At 41.3% G+C, this 20,489-nt stretch overlaps 2 protein-coding genes and 1 pseudogene across 2 annotated transcripts; all 3 read right to left on the bottom strand.

Moving 5' to 3' along the window:
- Positions 1-256: 256 nt before the first annotated feature.
- Positions 257-15,820, bottom strand: LOC114796535 (uncharacterized; annotated as a pseudogene).
- On the bottom strand, positions 9,704-12,139 carry LOC114796545 (histone H2A-like). The gene is made up of 2 exons (XM_028990797.1): positions 11,988-12,139; positions 9,704-9,948 (listed from the first exon to the last, which is right to left on the bottom strand). The coding sequence occupies exons 1-2, from the start codon at positions 12,118-12,120 to the stop codon at positions 9,704-9,706; spliced, it is 378 nt and encodes a 125-aa protein (XP_028846630.1). The 5' UTR covers positions 12,121-12,139.
- Positions 13,599-13,997, bottom strand: LOC114796549 (histone H2B). Its single transcript, XM_028990802.1, has one exon. The coding sequence runs from the start codon at positions 13,979-13,981 to the stop codon at positions 13,607-13,609; it is 375 nt and encodes a 124-aa protein (XP_028846635.1). The 5' UTR covers positions 13,982-13,997; the 3' UTR covers positions 13,599-13,606.
- Positions 15,821-20,489: the final 4,669 nt, after the last annotated feature.

Here is a 20,489-nt window from a genome sequence, read left to right as displayed (position 1 = left end):
TTTTACTTTAAATGTTATCTAAAATATATGAAAATCAAGCATTAATTTATTGCTTCTTCATTTATTTAATGTTGCCTGAGCTTTACAAGCAAGTCGTCTTGTCCTCTATTTTACAGTAAATGATTGACATACATTGAATATGCAGATATGCTTCTTTCTAACGTTAATTTAATTCAACATAACTTTATAAAATAAAGATTCCTACATAAAGATCACCGATTTTTATCATTAACATCAGCACAAAACCAGAAATCGCTTTTACTTGTACGTGTGTGTGGCTCTTAAAAGAGCCTTTGGGCTTTTTATTCGGTTCTCTGCTCGTTTAGCCGCCGAACCCGTACAGAGTGCGACCTTGACGTTTCAGCGCGTACACGACGTCCATGGCGGTGACGGTCTTCCTCTTGGCGTGCTCGGTGTAGGTCACAGCATCGCGGATCACGTTCTCCAGGAAAACCTTCAACACGCCACGAGTCTCCTCGTAGATCAGACCAGAAATGCGCTTCACGCCACCGCGGCGAGCGAGGCGACGGATGGCGGGTTTGGTGATTCCCTGGATGTTGTCGCGGAGAACTTTGCGGTGACGCTTGGCGCCTCCTTTCCCGAGTCCCTTTCCTCCCTTTCCTCGTCCAGACATCTTGTCAGATTGTTACAAAAACTGCAACTTGCGGGAGGAAGAGACTCGCTGGGGTTTAATGTACAAAGAGAGGACCTGAGTGAAGCCAGGTCCGTAGGGCGTGTCTCTGTCTACCCGTTTTGTAATTGGCTGCACATGAAGACACGTGACAACGTCACAGCCCCGCCTCCAGTCCGGAGCGTTTTCTTCAGTTCGATACAATGTAGATACATTGATGCTACAGTCGCTCTTACTGGTTAGTTTGTAACATTTTTAACAGGAAAGTGTGTTTCAGGACATCGTCACTTCTGATAGAATCCTTCCTCACCAAAGTTACTGTATTTACCAGAGGTTTTAATAAACTTTACTTTAAACAGATTTATTTGTATTGTTTTGTTTTTCTAATTGAACGTTGAAGGTTACATTTTGTATTAAAAAAAGGGTATTTTAAATTAAACTAACTGTGGTCTCATTCTGCATTATATAAACCATTTTTTATGTTTTAATTCCTAGACACCCATCACTATGAATGTGATTCTGAACCATGTTTTAGACTAACATACGCTGTACTGAACCTTACCAATATTTACACCAAGTCTGCAGCGGGTGATGGCCTGTACCTTCAGAGAACTGAGTAACAGTGGGACTGCTGCTCATGCCCCTCTTACAGACACAGAAATCATTCAAACTCTTTCAATTTTGCTTTACATAAATGGGTTAACATGTTAAAGGAAAATATTTAAAGTAAATTTTGTGACATTGTAACAAGAAAATATATTTAAGAAATACACTATACAAATCGAATGCAATGATGTGGAGGTGCCAACTTCTAATATTTTATTCAGAATAGAACATAAACAACAGTTTTAAACTGAGAAAATGTATCATTTTAAGGGAAAAATATGTTGATTCAAAATTTCATGGTATCAACAAATCCCCAAAAGTTGGGACAAGGCCATTTTCACCACTGTGTGGCATCTCCCCTTCTTCTTACAACACTCAACAGACATCTGGGGACCAAGGAGACCAGTTTCTCAAGTTTAGAAATAGGAATGCTCTCCCATTCTTGTCTAATACAGGCCTCTAACTGTTCAATCGTCTTGGGCCTTCTTTGTCGCACCTTCCTCCTTATGATGCGCCAAATGAAGATCTGGACTGCAGACCGGACACTTCAGTACTAACACTTACACAGTGCGTACACATTGCACAAACAATACAAACATGTATAAATACATTATAATTTTTCTTCGTCTAGCACCTAACAATCTCTGAGCATGCTCTTCACTGACAAGTCTGAGCCTTATCAGGGCTCTTAGTTTGTAAACTCAATATTCTGTAGAAATCGAACAAGAATTGCTGGTGTCTTCCTCTTGAAAATGTCGCTTTGGATAAAAGCGTCTGCTAAATAAAGTAAAGTAAAGTAAAGTACCCGGAACCTTCTCCTACGCAGCTATGATGTTGTGATTGATGTAGAATGTGGTCTGGCATTATCTTGTTGAAAAATGCAGGGTCTTCCCTGAAAGAGATGACGTCTGGATGGAAGCATCTGTTGTTCTAGAACCTGAATATATTTCTCTGCATTGATGGTGCCTTTCCAGACATTCAAGCTGCCCATGTCACACGCACTCATGCAACCCCATACCATCAGAGATGCAGGCTTCTGAACTGAGCATTGATAACAACTTGGGTTGTCCTTGTCCTCTTTGGTCTGGATGACATGACGTCCCAGATTTCCAAAAGGAACTTCAAATCGTGACTCGTCTGACCACAGAACAGTCTTCCATTTTGCCACACTCTATATCAAATGATCCCTGGCCCAGTGAAAACGCCTGAGCTTGTGGATCTTGCTTAGAAATGGCTTCTTCTTTCCACTGTAGAGATTCAGCTGGCAATGGCGGATGGCACGGTGGATTGTGTTCACTGACAATGGTTTCTGGAAGTATTCCTGAGCCCATTCTGTGATTTCTTTTACAGTAGCATTCCTGGTTATGGTGTAGTGTCGTTTAAGGGCCCGGAGATCATGTATGGTTTTACGGCCTTGACCCTTACGCACAGAGATTGCTCCAGATTCTCTGAATCTTCGGATGATGTTATGCACAGTTGATGATGATAGATGCAAAGTCTTTGCAATTTTTCGCTGGGTAACACCTTTTTGATATTGCTCAACTATCTTTCTGCGCAACATTGTGGGAATTGGTGATCCTCTACCCATCTTGGCTTCTGAGAGACACTGCCACTCTGAGAAGCTCTTTTTATACCCAATCATGTTGCCAATTGACCTAATTAGTGTTAATTGGTCTTCCAGATCTTCGTTATGCTCAAATTTACATTTTCCAGCCTCTTATTGCTACTTGTTCCAACTTTTTGGGGGATTTGTTGACACCGTGAATCAACTTATTTTTCCTTTAAAATGACACATTTACTCAGATTAAACATTTGATCTGTCATCTACTATTAAAAATAAAATATTGACATTTGCCATCTCCACATCATTGCATTCAGTTTTTATTCACAATTTGTTTTTTGGAATCCGGTTTGTACTTAAAAGTAAAAAAAATGTTTAACACTTAATAATTTAAATAATTTGTTTTGTTGTTATTTGCATATCGCCCCTTTAGGTCCACACCATCTCACTCGTCCTGCACACTTGCATTTACATTTACAGCATTTATCAGATGCCCTTATCCAGTAGTTACAGGGACAGTCCCCCTGGAGCAACTTAGGTCTAAGTCTCCTGTTCAGGGACACAATGGTAGTAAGTGAGATTTGAACCTGGGTCTTCTGGTTCATAGGTGAGTGCGTTACCCACTACTACCACCCCCACTTATTTTGATATTCATTTGTTGAGGCACCATACAATGTCAATGATCCCAGAGAACATGTGTATTAGTCATTGTCATTGTGATACATTGCAGCACAGCACATGATGCACACAATTAATGTGTCCTCTGCTTTTAACCATCACCCTTGGTGAGCAGTGGGCAGGCGCCCGGGGAGCAGTATGTGGAGACGGTGCTTTGCTCATGTCACCTTGGCAGATTGGGATTTGAACTGGAAACCTTCTGATTACAGGGCCACTTCTTTAAGCACTAGGTCACCACTGCCCATAAAAAAATTTAAATAGTAACGTGACTGGACATTAAAGTAGGAAGAAAAAATAAATAAAAGAACTACAACATCAAGTGTGAATTTGTTTTAAAGATTTTAGAAAGATTTTAAAAAGAGCCTGTGGGTCTTTGCATTGTCACCATAACATGCACCAACACCGACACCCAGCCACCAAGGGTGGGTCCTGATAGCCTCATACAGTCCTGGCCTCTAGTTTTGAGAATGATACAAATACTGGTTTTCACGTTTGCTGCTTTAGTGTTTTTAGATCATTTGTCAGTCGTTTCTGTGGTGTATTGAAGTATAATTTCAAGCATTTTATAAGTTGCAAAGGCATTTATTGACAATTACATCAAGTTTATGCAAAGTGTTACTATTGCAGTGTTGGCCCTTTTTGTTTAAGACCTCTGCATTCCTTCATAATCAGTGCTTGGAGTTTGTCAGAATTTGTGTTTTTTTTTTACCACAAGTTCTCAATTGAATTAAATTCCGGAGAGTGGACCCAAAATGGACCCAAATTTTCAATATTTTGTTCCCCAAGCCACTTAGTTCTCACTTTGGACTTATGGCACGGTGCTCTGTCATGCTGGAAAAGGCATTGATCTTCACCAAACTATTCTTGGATGGTTGGGAGAAGTTGCTGTCGGAGGATGTTTTGGTACCATTCTTTTATCATGGCTCTGTTCTTAGTCAAAACGGTGAGTGACTCCACTCCCATGAATGAGAAACAGCCCCACACATGAATGATCTCAGGATGCTTAGCTGTTGGCATGAGACTGGACTGATGGTGGCTCTCACCTCTTTTCCTCCGGACAATCATTTATCCAGACACCCCAAACAAGCTTTTCATTAAAAAAAAGACCAATCCTTGTACTTTCTGCAGAATATCAGTCTGTCATTGATGTTATTCTTGGAGAGAAGTAGCTTCTTTGCCATCCTCCAAAAGTTTTCGCCTCACTGTGGGTGCAGATGCACTCACACCTGTCAGCTGCCATTCCTGAGCAAGCTGGTGGCACCCAAATCCCGCAGGTGAATCATCTTTTGGAGATGGTCCTGGGCTTAGTGGACTTTTTTGGGCACCCTGGAGTGACCTTCTCTCCTTAAAGTTTTTGATGATCTAATAAATAGTTAATTTACTTTACAGAGCCCAGATAAGGCCTAACTTGTCAGCAATGAGCAAAATAGTTGATTTAAGTTCAATCTTAGTAGCAGCAAAAATCTTTGCCCGTGAAGGCCTTTTTATGCAACACAATGATGACAGCATCAAGGATTTGAACTCCGAGCGGCTACCGGGAGCCAGTGGAGAGAGGTGAGAAGAGGCGTGACATGGCTGTGTTTTGGCTGATTGAAGATGAGACGGGCTGCCACATTTTGGACCATCTGGAGTGGTTTTATGGTGACTTAACAAATATGCATTTTTTAAAGCTTTAAACTATATTTAATTATTTCACCAAAAAATAAATGTCTTTGTAGCTGCTGAAAAGCAGATGATCTGAAGCTGTGTTTTATTTGGTAGCTTTGTAGACACGCCTACTTTTATGATCATGCAGCTAATTGTTAGAAATGTTATTTGTGTTTATTGGACCATTTTAACCGTCCTTCATACTCGCTTGTTTGAGCTACTGTATGTTGTTAGAAGTTTAAACATTGTTCCTTAATGTAGGTATAGAGGAGCACAAATTATTTGACTCCTCCCCCTTTCTTTTCTGTGATAGGGGGTCTGTAATAGGGCAGAGGGCTCAAAATGGCGTCTATTTGGGACAAGAGAGAAGTGTGGTGTGAAGCGAGAAGGAAGTGGTGTGAAGTGAAGGAATGTGACCAGAAGACAAGAAAAGAACATAGACATGTGTGTTTGTCTGTTTATATACATTTTTTTGTAATAAATGGTTAACCATAAGTGCAATTGCGTCGTTTGGAGTTTCTGCTCCCTTTTCTCATTCGTTATGTCCCTGACCCTAGAACAGGGATAACACAATGTTATAAAGCCTCCTATATATTTTAAATAATTCTTATATATTCAATTAAATCATGACTAGGAAAAGCCTGAAATCTGGTTGGCATTATCATTCTTAATTAAGTTGGCCTAATTTAATTTTTAACCTACAACGATACATCAATTAAACAATGATTTCATTTATCCTGTAAATTATATTTGACTTTGAGGAACGCATGAGTGAAATATAACAATTTAAATTTTGAAAAAATAACAATAGCCATAATCATGTCTGTAATAATGTAACTATATATATTTAAAATTAATACAGTCTGTAATTTTACAATTAGATAAGTCAATAACGAAAGCTAATTAATCATATATGACCCATAAGTAACATCACCTGAAATCCTGGCTGATTAAAATAATTTAAAACTATATATAATGTAATTAATTCTATTAAACATCTTGATTTTTTTGATGCAACGTGGGTCCGCACTGATAGGAAAGTGCAATGCATTCAGAGAGATGCATTCAGACAAGATAATGCATTCAGACAAGATAAGTAACCACTCTGAATCTGCACAAAGCCCATGTTGCTCTGCATCAGCATATAAAAGCTCACAGAGATGCATGTGAGACAACATGTTGCACATCAGCACCAGTGTGCTCTCCACACTCCGGATCATGATCATCAGTGCTAGCAGACTGTTTCTATCGGAACTATCTGTGACTGGTACGCCATACAGGAAATTCTTCTCACCACACTCTCAAATTTAGGAATTACAGGAACTGTACTATCACCTCCCCAGTTATGCTTCCTTGCAAACTGTGGATCCGTTTCTTAGTAGGAGGCAGTGGTGGCCTAGCGGTCTGTAATCAGAAGGTTGCCGGTTTGAAGGTTGCCGGTTCGAATCCAACTGCTCACCCAGGGTGATGGGTTAAATGCAGAGGACTGTGTGCACTGTGTGCTGTGTATCACATGTGACAATCACTTCACTTTAGTGTTAAGCAGGTTTAGCTAAAATCCTAGCACAGGGTTTTTAGTGAGCCATTCAGCTATTGCCCGCTTTGTTGCAACTTGGTGTAACCGACAGGATCTGCTATTTCCTGTTTTTTCCACTGATTACCCACATCCACCATAAGTCTTAACTTATATTATTAGGCCCAGCTGCCACCATGCTGGTCTTCATTGGTATGTTTAATATGGAAGAGCCTGTAGAAGTTTAAATGGCTGGGAACGAAACTCAGCCCAGATTGACTTGCATTCAAGTTGCTGAGTACGTATCAGTATGCTGGCACAGAAATAAAGTGAAAGTGAAGTGATTGTCATTGTGAGACACATAACAAAATCACCCTTGTTGAACCGTGGGCAGCCATGCAAGGCGCCCAGGGAGCAGTGTGTGGGGACAGTGCTTTGCTCAGTGGCTGTCATGTCCGCAAGCTGAAGGAAGCGCAGAAATAAGACATACTGGGAACAATAATTTATTAACAATAACACAAATGAAAATGGCACGAGAGCAAAAAAAACAAAAGAAACAGGCAGGCTTGTGGCGATTGACAGGATCTGAAAAACATACAAGATGTAGGTTACAGATTCCTCTGCATTCCAGTTTTATGGCGTCACGATCCACTAAGCCCAAATGGTGCAAGGTGAAAGGGATCGGAACTCCCAAATCAGTGCATGGGCAGCTGTTGTGACAGCCTCATGGCCCAGGGGCATCACAGTGGCACCTAATAGATCTGAAGTAACATTGACGGTAGCTTAGCATTTTAGTGGATTTTACACTAATGTTAAAAGTTGGTAAATGACTAAATGTTTCAAAGGTTTTAAAATATTGTACACTTTTGGTAAACTTGCCAATTTTTCATTTTTTTTGCCTTTTGCCACTGAAGGATTTCATTGTTCATGGATTTGTATTATGTACACTTACTGTACACGGCCTCCACTCCATTTCACCTGCAGCAGCATCCTGACAGTTGAAGCTGAACGGATCCAAGTATTCATGGGGGTTGCACCAAATTCTGACCCAGCTCAAACCAAGACACCAGGTGATGTAATCTTCTATTGTCCAATTCTATTGCATGTTCAAACTGTAGCCTCAATTTCCTGTTCAAGTAAATTGGTGATCAAATGCACTTTATAATTTTCATTGTCAACACTGTTACATGCGGCTTTCGGTAATACCTGAATACATTGCAATTATTACAGAGAGAACATGCGACTTACATAAAGTGAAAGTGATTGTCATTGAGATACACAGCACACAACGAAATAATTTACCAGACGTCCTTATCCAGAGCGATTAAATCAAGTTAGTCCCCCTGGAGATCAGCATTAACAGTAATGTTTGGTATCAATGACGTCATAACTAATTTACTATCATCTTCTCACCACTGGCACTACTATAAAAATATACATTATAAAGGCATAACTGCTGAACAAGTATAAATAATAAAAACGAGCGCCTGAACTTGAATGTGCAGAAATATTCGCTTTTACCGAAATATGAAATTGGCTCTTAAAAGAGCCTTTTTTTGTTGGTTGTCGCGCTGGTGACGTTAAGCGCGCTCTCCGCGGATGCGGCGGGCCAGCTGGATGTCCTTGGGCATGATGGTCACCCTCTTGGCGTGGATGGCGCACAGGTTGGTGTCCTCGAACAGGCCGACCAGATACGCCTCGCTGGCCTCCTGGAGAGCCATGACCGCCGAGCTCTGGAAGCGCAGGTCGGTCTTGAAGTCCTGAGCGATTTCTCTCACCAGGCGCTGGAAGGGCAGCTTGCGGATCAGCAGCTCAGTCGATTTCTGGTAGCGGCGGATCTCCCTCAGGGCGACAGTTCCAGGCCTGTAGCGGTGGGGCTTCTTCACGCCGCCGGTGGCCGGAGCGCTTTTACGCGCGGCCTTTGTGGCGAGCTGCTTCCTGGGAGCTTTTCCTCCGGTGGACTTGCGAGCGGTCTGCTTGGTTCTGGCCATGACGTCAGCACTGTTCCCTCACTCAACCAGGAAAGAATGAGTTCGTTCAGCGCGACATGCCGCTTTATACCCGATCCGCCCGAGCCCGAGAAATGGGCGGAGCCACGACCGCCCCACCTCCATTCTTACTGCTGGACTTACAGGCTAATTAACATGAATAATTATTAGTTCACTCTTCATAACACCTACATAATTATTAATGTGGTGAAGGTAAAACTTATTTATGCTCAATTCATGTACATTACATTTACTGTATTTATCCGAAGCCCTTATCCAGTAGTTACAGGGACTAAGTAGTAAGACAGTAGTAAGACTCAGGGACACAATGGTAGTACATTTACATTTACATTTACATTTACGGCATTTGGCAGACGCCCTTATCCAGAGCGACTTACAACGTGCTTTCAAGTTACCATCGATGAAGAGATCAATTCCGGTTCACTAGGACCCCAACTATGAATACATCTATTTAATTCACTCTGTTGTAGATTCTGTACACAAAGTTTGACAAGAAAATTACAATTTAATCTAAATATTCTTTAAAGAGGAAGGTCTTGAGCTGCCGTTTGAAGGTGCTCAGTGACTGAGCTGTTCTGACCTCGAGGGGAAGTTCATTCCACCACCGAGGGGCCAAGACGGAGAAGAGTCTGGATGAATGTTTTCCTTTTACCTTCAGAGATGGAGGGACCAGGCGAGCAGTAAGTGGGATTTGAACCTGGGCCTTCTGGTTCAGACGCGATTGTGTTACCCACTGGACTACTAGCACGGTCAATTCCAGATTAATTGCTAGTGAGAAACCACTGAAAACCTTATTGTGAAATAGTTCATTATAATAACGGGCACTCCGCTTTTACTACGGAGTGTCCGTATCTTCTGACGAGGACTTTGTATGCAAATCAGCAGAATGTCGCAAGTGCTTGTGGGACAACTTGTGCGGCTGCATTTTGACTTTTTGAAGCCAGGATGGTTTTATAGTAAATAAAAAGCTAGAAACTAAAAAGGCAGAAGTTGCGCTTTTGGGACAAATTGCGTGGCTCTTAAAAGAGCCTTTGATGCGCGTTGGAAGTGCCGGCGCTTTATTTGGCCTTCTCGGTCTTCTTGGGCAGCAGCACGGCCTGGATGTTGGGCAGGACGCCGCCCTGAGCGATGGTCACGCCGCCCAGCAGCTTGTTGAGCTCCTCGTCGTTGCGCACAGCGAGCTGCAGGTGACGCGGGATGATGCGGGTCTTCTTGTTGTCGCGGGCCGCGTTCCCAGCCAACTCCAGGATCTCAGCGGTCAGGTACTCGAGCACCGCGGCCAAGTAAACAGGAGCGCCGGCACCAACGCGCTCCGCGTAGTTCCCTTTCCGCAGCAGCCTGTGCACACGGCCCACAGGAAACTGCAGGCCGGCTCTGGAAGAGCGGGTCTTCGCCTTAGCGCGCGCTTTACCGCCGGTCTTGCCTCGTCCGCTCATCTTGTCGTTCTACGATGTTCGTTCAGGAAACAAAGTAACGCTGAACCACGCGGAGCTCCTCTTATAGGAAACGGCTCACTGTCCTGATTGGCTCAAAGTTTCGGCCAATCCTGTATGAAGTCCGGCCTCCTTACAGTCACACATTTGACACTACAGCGACAATTTGAAATAATTAAATCAAATTAAAATAATTCAAATACAGTTCGAATCGAGGAATAAAAGCTAATTCACTATTATTAAGTTGATCTCCCATGATTTGGCATTACATCCAAATTACACATGGTATTTTTAAACATTTAAAGTGTGAAGCCGATACCATGTGATTAATTTCTTGGAAACTTCCCATTATTTTTCTCTTTTCACCCAACGTAAAACAGGTTTGATATTGTAACATAGATCATCTAACCTCTGACATTTCATATCTAATAATGAGAAGAAATTATCAAGTTTATTCACCTCAGTCCCAATGAATCATCTAGAAACAATCAAGAAAACTTCCATATTTCAAAAAAAATTTTTTATGCCAATCCTAAAACTCAAAATTCACACAAACATCACAATTGTTCCTAATCTCCAATCTTATAAGCCTCTGTAATAGTTTCTATCAATTCTTTTTAAACACAACATATATACCCACATACATACATCTATCCACAGAGTAACCAGGACATTAAAGAAAGCCAATGACAATTTCTTCATAAGTGTCACCATTCTCTCTGACATCTCTTTTGTTCATGAAAGACTTTTTTTCTAAATCTCCTGAACAATTAGAAAGATCAAAATAAAAGACCAAAAATGCTTTTGTAATTGTTAATTAAGTATTTAATCAAAGTTCATTTTAAGCTACGCTGTAAAAAAATATTCTGTAAAAAAATTCTGTTAAAAAAATGGTCATCTACTGGCAGCTGTGGTTGCCAGCATTGCACTGTTAAAATACAGTGGGTTACAGTTATTAAAATTAACAGCAAGATGCTGTTTTGTTTGCCCTTATTACACCTCGCACTGCACCTCGTATACTCCGAGCCTCCAGTACTGCTCGCCTGGTCCCTCCATCTCTGAAAGTCAAAAGAAAACACTCATCTATAGACTATAAGAGTCTATAGACTCTTCTCCATCTTGGCCCCTCGGTGGTGGAATGAACTTCCCCTCGAGGTCAGAACAGCTCAGTCTCTGAGTATTTTCAAATGGCAGCTCAAGACCTTCCTCTTTAAAGAATATTTCGATTAACTTGTAACTTTCTTATTGTCAAACTTGTGTACAGAATCTACAACAGAGTGAATAAATAGATGTATTCATAGTTGGGGTCCTATTGAACCGGAATAGATCACTTCATCGATGGTAACTTGAAAGCAGGTTGAAAGTTGCTCTGGATAAGGGCATCTGCCAAATGCCTTAAATGTAAAATACATACACACACACACACACACACACACACACACACTTACACACACACATACATACACACATTCAGTCACCATACATATATACATTTATATATAAAGTAAAATAAATCAACAAGGTTTAAAAAAACACCAGCCCATTATGGATATAAAAGGATTAAATATAAATATAGCGCACTATAAAGTGTAGTGATTGTCACATGTGATACACAGCAGCACAGCACATGGTGCACACAATGAAATTTGTCCTCTGCATTTAACCCATCACGCTTAGTGAGCAGTGGGCAGCCATGACAGGCGCCCGGGGAGCAGTGGGTGGGGACGGTTCTTTGCTCAGTGGCACCTCAGTGGCACCTTGGCAGATCAGGATTCGAACTGGCAACCTTCTGATTATGGGGGCGCTTCCTTTACCAAAGTAAAGTAATGTGAAGTGATTGTCACATGTGATACACAGCAGCACAGCACACGGTGCACACAGTGAAATTTGTAAACAGGAGCGCCGGCACCAACGCGCTCCGCGTAGTTCCCTTTCCGCAGCAGCCTGTGCACACGGCCCACAGGAAACTGCAGGCCGGCTCTGGAAGAGCGGGTCTTCGCCTTAGCGCGCGCTTTACCGCCGGTCTTGCCTCGTCCGCTCATCTTGTCGTTCTACGATGTTCGTTCAGGAAACAAAGTAACGCTGAACCACGCGGAGCTCCTCTTATAGGAAACGGCTCAGTGTCCTGATTGGCTCAAAATTTCGGCCAATCCTGTTATGAAGTCCCGCCTCCTTTCATTCACACATTTGACCGCGCTTTTCGTTCCAAAATGACGCTACAGCGACAATTTGAAAAAATGTAATCATTAAAATAATTCAAATACAGTTTGAATCGAGGACTATTCTTATTTACTATTTGACTTATAGTATTAAGTTGATCTCCCATGAGTTGGCATTACACCCAAATTACACATGGTATTTTTAAACATTTAAAGTATGAAGCTGACATTTCATATCTAATAATGAGAAGAAATTATCAAGTTTATTCACCTCGGTCCCAATGAAGCATCCAGAAACAATCAAGAAAACTTCCATTTTTCAAAAAACTATTTTTATGCCAATCCTTAAACTCAAAATTCACACAAACATCACAATTGTTCCAGATCTCCAATCTTATAAGCCTCTGTATTAGTTTCTATCAATTCTTTTTAAACACAACATATATACCCACATACATACATCTATCCACAGAGTAACCAGGACATTAAAGAAAGCCAATGACAATTTCTTCATAAGTGTCACCATTCTCTCTGACATCTCTTTTGTTCATGGAAGATTTTTCTTAATCACAAAAAAATAAATCATTTATCTCCTTATTTCTAATTTATTTACTATATTTACTTTTTAAAAGCTGCGGAAACTCTCCTTCCGCGAGAAAATAGGACATTAGACGTGTTTTAGTATTAGTTGGTATTCAGTTTTACTTCAGTGGAAAGCAAAACGTCAGGGGAGGCATGACAGCTGTCCCCTCCCCTCCTTCACAAACTGTCACCACATGGGGACATGGTTGCGCGGGGGGAGGGAGTTGTGGCGTGACTGTGGCCAATTGAAATCGAATTAAAATTATTTCTATTATCTGTGTTTGTGCTTTTAACTTGGTTAACTTGGTAAGAAGTAGTAAGGAACTCAGTTTCCAACGTCTGTTCCACCAGGAATAATTAGCGAGAAAAACTTTGCAGAGACCCATTTAAATGGTCAATTTCCTCTCAGTTGTGTGCAGACAAGTATGTCTGAGCTTTGTATTGCTGTTTTGCTTTTCAAACGATTATACTGTTCATTCAGGTAAATGCAAACAAAAAAAATGATTCAATCATTTTAACGATCACTATTGGTGATTAGTGGGCAGCTATGAGCAGTGTGTGGGGACGGCACTATGGCAGATCAGAAAAAGCAACCTCCTGATTATGGTCACTTCCTTAACCCCATAGGCAGTTTTAACAGAAATTTAGCAAAATTTTTATAATTAAACTACTTAAGTTCTTTAAAAAAAGTAGGTGGAGTGGGGATTAACAGAATCTGCTTTTATTTTTGAGCATAGTGTGTGGCTCTTAAAAGAGCCTTTGTGTATTGCGGCGTTGCAGCCACGGGTTACTTGGAGCTGGTGTATTTGGTCACCGCCTTGGTTCCCTCAGACACCGCGTGTTTAGCCAGCTCTCCGGGGAGCAGCAGGCGGACGGCGGTCTGGATCTCCCTGGACGAGATGGTGGAGCGCTTGTTGTAATGCGCCAGACGAGAAGCCTCGCCAGCGATGCGCTCGAAGATGTCGTTGACGAACGAGTTCATGATGCCCATCGCCTTGGAGGAGATGCCGGTGTCGGGGTGGACCTGCTTCAGCACCTTGTACACGTAGATGGCGTAGCTCTCCTTCCTGGACTTTCTGCGCTTCTTTCCTCCCTTGGCGGCCGTCTTGGTCACGGCTTTCTTGGAGCCCTTCTTGGGCGCGGACTTGGCGGGTTCAGGCATGTTGATCGTCTCAGTTCCGACCTTGAAACAACTGAAAGGCTCCCCGTCACCGCCGCTCCTTTTATACTCGCTGCTATGGAAACAAGCCGACAGCCCTGATTGGTGCGTTCATATTATGGAGGGAAAAGTCACGCCCATTTATCTCCGTCCATTTCCCGCTCATTTTAGACAAAGGTGGGAGTTTCTTTTACTTTAAATGTTATCTAAAATATATGAAAATCAAGCATTAATTTATTGCTTCTTCATTTATTTAATGTTGTCTGAGCTTTTCAAGCAAGTCGTCTTGTCCTCTATTTTACAGTAAATAATAGAAGCATATCCGCATATTCAATGTATTGTTAATTTAAATCCACATAACTTTATAAAATAATGAGTCCTTGCAAAATATCATACCTGCTGTTTCCATATATTGGTTCGAATGTAGTTTAAAATTATTCATACCAGCAGTTACAAAGACCATCCAGGTCCTCTGGGGACACTCAGGGTTTTATTTCTTATTAAGGGACATAATGGCAGTAAACGGGATGTGAACCTGTGATTACCTTACTTCACTTAGCAGACATCAGCAATTCTCGTTCGATTTCTATAAATTTTGAGTTTACAAAACTAAGCCCTGATAAGGCCTAACAGAAAAAGAACAGGCTCGGAAATTAAGGAAATTGGGGCAGTGGTGGCCTAGCGGTTAAGGAAGCGGCCCCGTAATCAGAAGGTTGCTGGTTCGAATCCCGATCCACAAAGGTGCCACTGAGCAAAGCACCGTCCCCACACACTGCTCCCCGGGCGCCGGTCATGGCTGCCCACTGCTCACCAAGGGTGATGGGATAAATGCAGAGAACAAATTTCACTGTGTGCACCGTGTGCTGTGCATCACATGTGACAATCACTTCACTTTTTTTTTTTTTTTTTTTAAAGTGCTTGACGAAGATTTGTTTTAGTTGTGTGTGCTAGATTAATCTGAAATACTTTTTGAATAAGTGGGGTTTAAACGGCTTCTTAAAAGGTGGATTATAACCTTTTGGTTATTTACAAAGATCCTTACATACACTTCATAAAGTCTTTATCATTGTAGCGGAGGAGCTCGGCGACGGGGAATGAAGATACGTCAGACAGGCAAGTTGCTCCAAGAAGCCTTTTATCAGCCAAAACATTTATAACCAAAAACAGGCACATCAACAGGTCAGCAGTTGAGATCTGAATCCAAGACGACAATACGGTCCCTGCCTGCTCTCCATAACTCCCAACGTCCATGTAATAGCCCACTAAATCACTGAATCCTCACGATGGGTAGAACCTCGTCTCGCTGCCGACACAGACGGCCCTAAACAAGAGCTCTGCAGTATTAACTAATTTTTTACATTTTACACAGAAAACCAGAAATCGCTTTTACTTGTACGTGTGTGTGGCTCTTAAAAGAGCCTTTGGGCTTTTTATTCGGTTCTCTGCTCGTTTAGCCGCCGAACCCGTACAGAGTGCGACCTTGACGTTTCAGCGCGTACACGACGTCCATGGCGGTGACGGTCTTCCTCTTGGCGTGCTCGGTGTAGGTCACAGCATCGCGGATCACGTTCTCCAGGAAAACCTTCAACACGCCACGAGTCTCCTCGTAGATCAGACCAGAAATGCGCTTCACGCCACCGCGGCGAGCGAGGCGACGGATGGCGGGTTTGGTGATTCCCTGGATGTTGTCGCGGAGAACTTTGCGGTGACGCTTGGCGCCTCCTTTCCCGAGTCCCTTTCCTCCCTTTCCTCGTCCAGACATCTTGTCAGATTGTTACAAAAACTGCAACTTGCGGAAGGAAGAGACTCGCTGGGGTTTAATGTACAAAGAGAGGACCTGAGTGAAGCCAGGTCTGTGGGGTGTGTCTTTGTCTACCCGTTTTGTAATAGGCTGCACATGAAGACACGTGACAACGTCACAGCCCCGCCTCCAGTCCGGAGCGTTTTCTTCAGTTCGATACAATGTAGCGTGTCACTTCTGATAGAATCCTTCCTCACCAATGTTACTGTATTTTAAACTAAACTAACTGTGGTCTCATTCTGCATTATATAAACCAGTTTTTTAATGTTTTAATTCCTAGTCACTCATCACTATGAATATGATTCTGAACCATGTTTTAGACTAACATACGCTGTACTGAACCTTACCAATATTTACACCTAGTCTGCAGCGGGTGAGACGGCCTGTACCTTCAGAGAACTGAGTAACAGTGGGACTGCTGCTCATGCCCCTCTTACAGACACAGAAATTCAAACTCTTCATAATTGCATGGAAATGTTAGTTTCTGTCCGTTTATATATGTCGTATGTTGTGTCATACATATCTGATTGTTTTGCTTGACTATTAAAACTGAATGAAGAGTTTTTTTTACAATGAATCATTTTAACAGTTTATTTAACACTGAATCATTTAAAGAACATTTCCACAGAGGAGACTATCTCACGCGTCCTGCACTCCACCCTGAGCATTTTACATTTCCTTTCATGTCTTTATTAACCGCCAGGCCACCACTGCCCCAAACAGAATAAGGATAAGGGAGTCTGATAGTAAACATAAATGTAGAATTTGCATGGTGTCTTATATCATTGTACTTATATCTAAGAAGCACTTCACTCCTGAATACTTTAACAATCTTATCCTTTCTTTTCTGGAACACTATCCAGAATTAATTAAATATTTCGGTCTCCTTGTGTCATTATGAACCAGGTAATTTGCTTCCAGACACAGATTTTTAAGCAGGTTGTTAGGAATAACTTCAGGAACATAACTTTATCATTAAAAAAAAACATCAGTTATTGATTGCATATAATATGCTTTGTCCTGACAATGAAGGGCCTTTCTTGGATGTTGTGCAAGTCTCAGGGGGGTATTCCAGACAGCTTGGTTAACTTACCATTTGGTAACTAATAACTGCTGGGTTGATTTACCCCAAGCCCGCATACCTTGAGCACGTTGGTTCCAAAATACCTGAGAAGAGCATGTTTAATTCATCTCCTATTGGTTAGAGTTCATGCATGTGCATGGTACATACATCAAGACGTTTTCAATGGATCGCTAATTTCACAAATCAAATGGAAAACCAAAGTGAAAAAGACAGCTGCATTCTTCACAGAAGCAGAGTTGGAGGTTTTAATGCACACATATGAAGAATTAAAGCCAATAATATGTAAAAAAAATCTATACAACAGCATTGGCTAAAGAATAGCAAAAAATTACGGCCAGAGAAAATGTCACTATAAGAACGTTTACTTTTTCTTGCCATTAATTTCTTTAGATTAAAACAACAATGTATATTGATTAGGAATATATGGTATCGTACTTAATTAGCTATAATCCTTCTGGACCCACCTCCCCTCACCCCATCTGAGGAGCTGGCTCTGTTTCTTAATAAAGTGGTTGCTGGCATTCCACACACACCATGCACCACAGGTAACATGGTGAAATTTTGATGATGAAGAGATCACATCTGCAGTGACAGAAGTGGACAATGCTGGTAGATCCACTGAGATATGATACATACCATTATAATGCATCCCCCTTTTTAGAATAACAAACTTTCACACAGATATGTTACCCACAGATGAAGGTCCAATCTAAGCATAATTTATTTGCAGTTGTCTATGTTTTAATTTTATTGTCTGATGGGGATCTCATTTATTTAGATGTTTTTGCCTTCCTAGCTTCAAATGGAAGAGAAAAGGCTATCCATTAAAATATTTTATTACTGTAGCATTGCCTTAATTTAAGAACTTGTGTGAATATTAATTATATACTTAAAATTTTATATAAATCAATGTAATAAAAAACACATTTTATTTCTTTTTACTTTCATTGTTTGTCAGGAAATGAACTGCATAGCAAACCAGTGCAAACAATATAAAAAATAAAAAAAATGTGACAAATCCTGTTTGTTAAAAGTATTCCATCTCTGTTGTGTGCAAAAATCTGCAAGGCTTCTTCTGGGCCATCTGCTTCAATACAAGGACGGTGGCTCTCTCATCTTATTGTGAAACAACACAAGCCACTATGATGTCGCATGCCCTCTCTGGATTGACCCAGAGACACTGAAACCTAGACTTGATGAGCCAGTAATGATTCAAGTGACAATACAAATGTGGTTAAAAAATCCTGTATAGAGAAAAACTTACCCTGCTGAAATGTCTGGCATAATGATGACTCACGGAAAATTCTGGCATCATGTTCCACAGATCTTAGCCATTTTGCCTCAACATTGTGGGTAGTTAGTAGAAGAAGGTAATGATTCTAATAAAGCAGATAATTAAGGACACAAAATCAGGTTGTTACCTGCACATTGATACTATGTTAATATATTTCCTATGAACATAGTCTCCTTCATTTATTGAAAGAGATTTAATAGGAATGTGGGTGACATCAATACACCCAAATAAATTTGGAAACCCTGAAATAAAATGTTATATAGGGAAATATCAAGTATGGATCAAGTATCAAGTATGGAAGTATGGGACAGTGGTGGCCTAGCAGTTAAGGAAGGTTGCAGGTTTGAATCCCGATCCGCCAAGGTGCCACTGAGGTGCCACTGAGCAAAGCACCGTCCCCACACACTGCTCCCTGGGTGCCAGTCATGGCTGCCCACTGCTCACTCAGAGTGATGGGTTAAATGCAGAGGACACAGACACAGCTAGACACAAACACAGCTAGATGGCTGCTGTCGCCACTGTTCCTACTCCTTTTTTTTTTTTTTATTTCTTTTTATTTCTTTCCAACAACCCTTCACCGGCAAGTCCACCACCATTGAGCGCATTAAGTACAGTACACTCTTGATTCTATTAGTATTCAAGCCGCTTACAATTCAAGGATTTTAACCACTCCGGATCCCAGCTGTCCGAGTGAGATCAGGAACGCCGAGCCAGCATCAGGAACAGGCTGAGGGCCCGTGCACACCGCACACCTCTGCCTAGCATCCTGCTCGCCAATGTCCAGTCACTGGAGAACAAGCTCGATGACCAGAGAGACATCTGGGACTGCAACTTCCTCTGCTTAACCGAGACATGTGCTGGACCACGCCATCGAGCCCGCCGAGTTCTTCTAGGCTCACCACATGGACAGGACACAGGGAAAGGGATTTTATTAAATAATATATAAACAACGGTGCGATGGCCGAAAATGGGGAATAAAGGGGAAAACACAAACTTGCCCGCAGGCGTGTGGCGATTGCCAGAACTCAAATACTACACAATTTAACTGCCATAAATGTAAATTATGTCAAGTTGTTTAATTTATTGTGTTTACTTATTTTCTTCATTTTATGGGTAGGAACCAAGTTACATTCCGTGTTGCACACAGTCACATTTAAGTGACGCAAAAAAGGGTTAAGAAGCTAGAAGATGCCGTAAATTAAAGAAGGCATAAATAAGTTGTTAAAGGTGAAAGTAAGCTGTGAAGAAGAGAAAGAAGAAGTTGGAAGTGTTTCTTGTTAAGTTTTGTTTCTAAAGCAAATTTATTCCCTCACGGTTACGTGCAGCCAGCGAGGTATGTTTAACTGTGTTTCTGTTTTATTGTGCATTTGTCAATTTTAGTTTAAATGTTTATTTGTTATATTTACATTGATCATTCTGTACATTTATGTAATGACAGTTTGACGGTGGATTTATGGTGGATTTTATGGTGGATTGGCGGAGAAGTGTAACGAAGGAATAAATCCATCTGTGACTGATGAACCGCGGTGTCGTGTATTACCTGGAGGGAGTAAAACACAAAGTTGCCAGGTTCAGTTCACATCAACTTCACCAAAGTTCACAAAAATGCAGTCCCTGCAGAGGGGCGAAGTCACAGGCTTTTAATGGCTGTCCGGATTGGGCACAGGTGACGTGTCCAGTTGCCGTCAATCCTGACACCCTCATGCATTGCGTGATCTGCAATGTCACACCATTCGTTACAGCACAACAACACTTATTTTACCTCAAGTACAAAATCACTGTTGTTTGCAATGAGTACAGCTCAAAATTCAACTCGCTGTACTATGATCATACAGCTCCCAACAATAGTGGTATATATTGGTAAAGGAGGAATACATATTTAACACGTTCAAAAATTCCAAAGTTTTGCAATCAGTGAGTAAATGCGATAGACTCTACATGATACTGTGCTTGTTTTAACCTGTCACAGTTTTGGATTTAAAGTGTATAATATAATATAAAAAATTGATACCACAGGGGCAGACTATGTGGCTTGACCAACATAGTTAACATAAATGCAGATATGCAACATAGCAGATAATAATACTTTCACTCAGGACACATTGTGTTTCATCACAAACAAAGAGTGTTATTATATTATTTATATTACATTTACATTTTAATACTGCTGTTTGACACATTTATACATGACTGAGGGTGACATGTAGCATAGACATGCAGTATATATTTACCAACTTGATGGGTGTTCCTTGATTTTGGCCAAGGTTAATTGGTTGTTGGTCTTGGAAGAACCGCGCATGCGCAAAAAGCAAAAAACGACAATAATTCCAAC

This window comes from Denticeps clupeoides, chromosome 9, assembly GCF_900700375.1.
Source record: "Denticeps clupeoides chromosome 9, fDenClu1.1, whole genome shotgun sequence".
In the NCBI taxonomy this organism is placed as follows: domain Eukaryota; kingdom Metazoa; phylum Chordata; class Actinopteri; order Clupeiformes; family Denticipitidae; genus Denticeps; species Denticeps clupeoides.
Note: the sequence above shows the minus strand (reverse complement) of the source record. Positions and strands in the feature narration are given on the sequence as shown.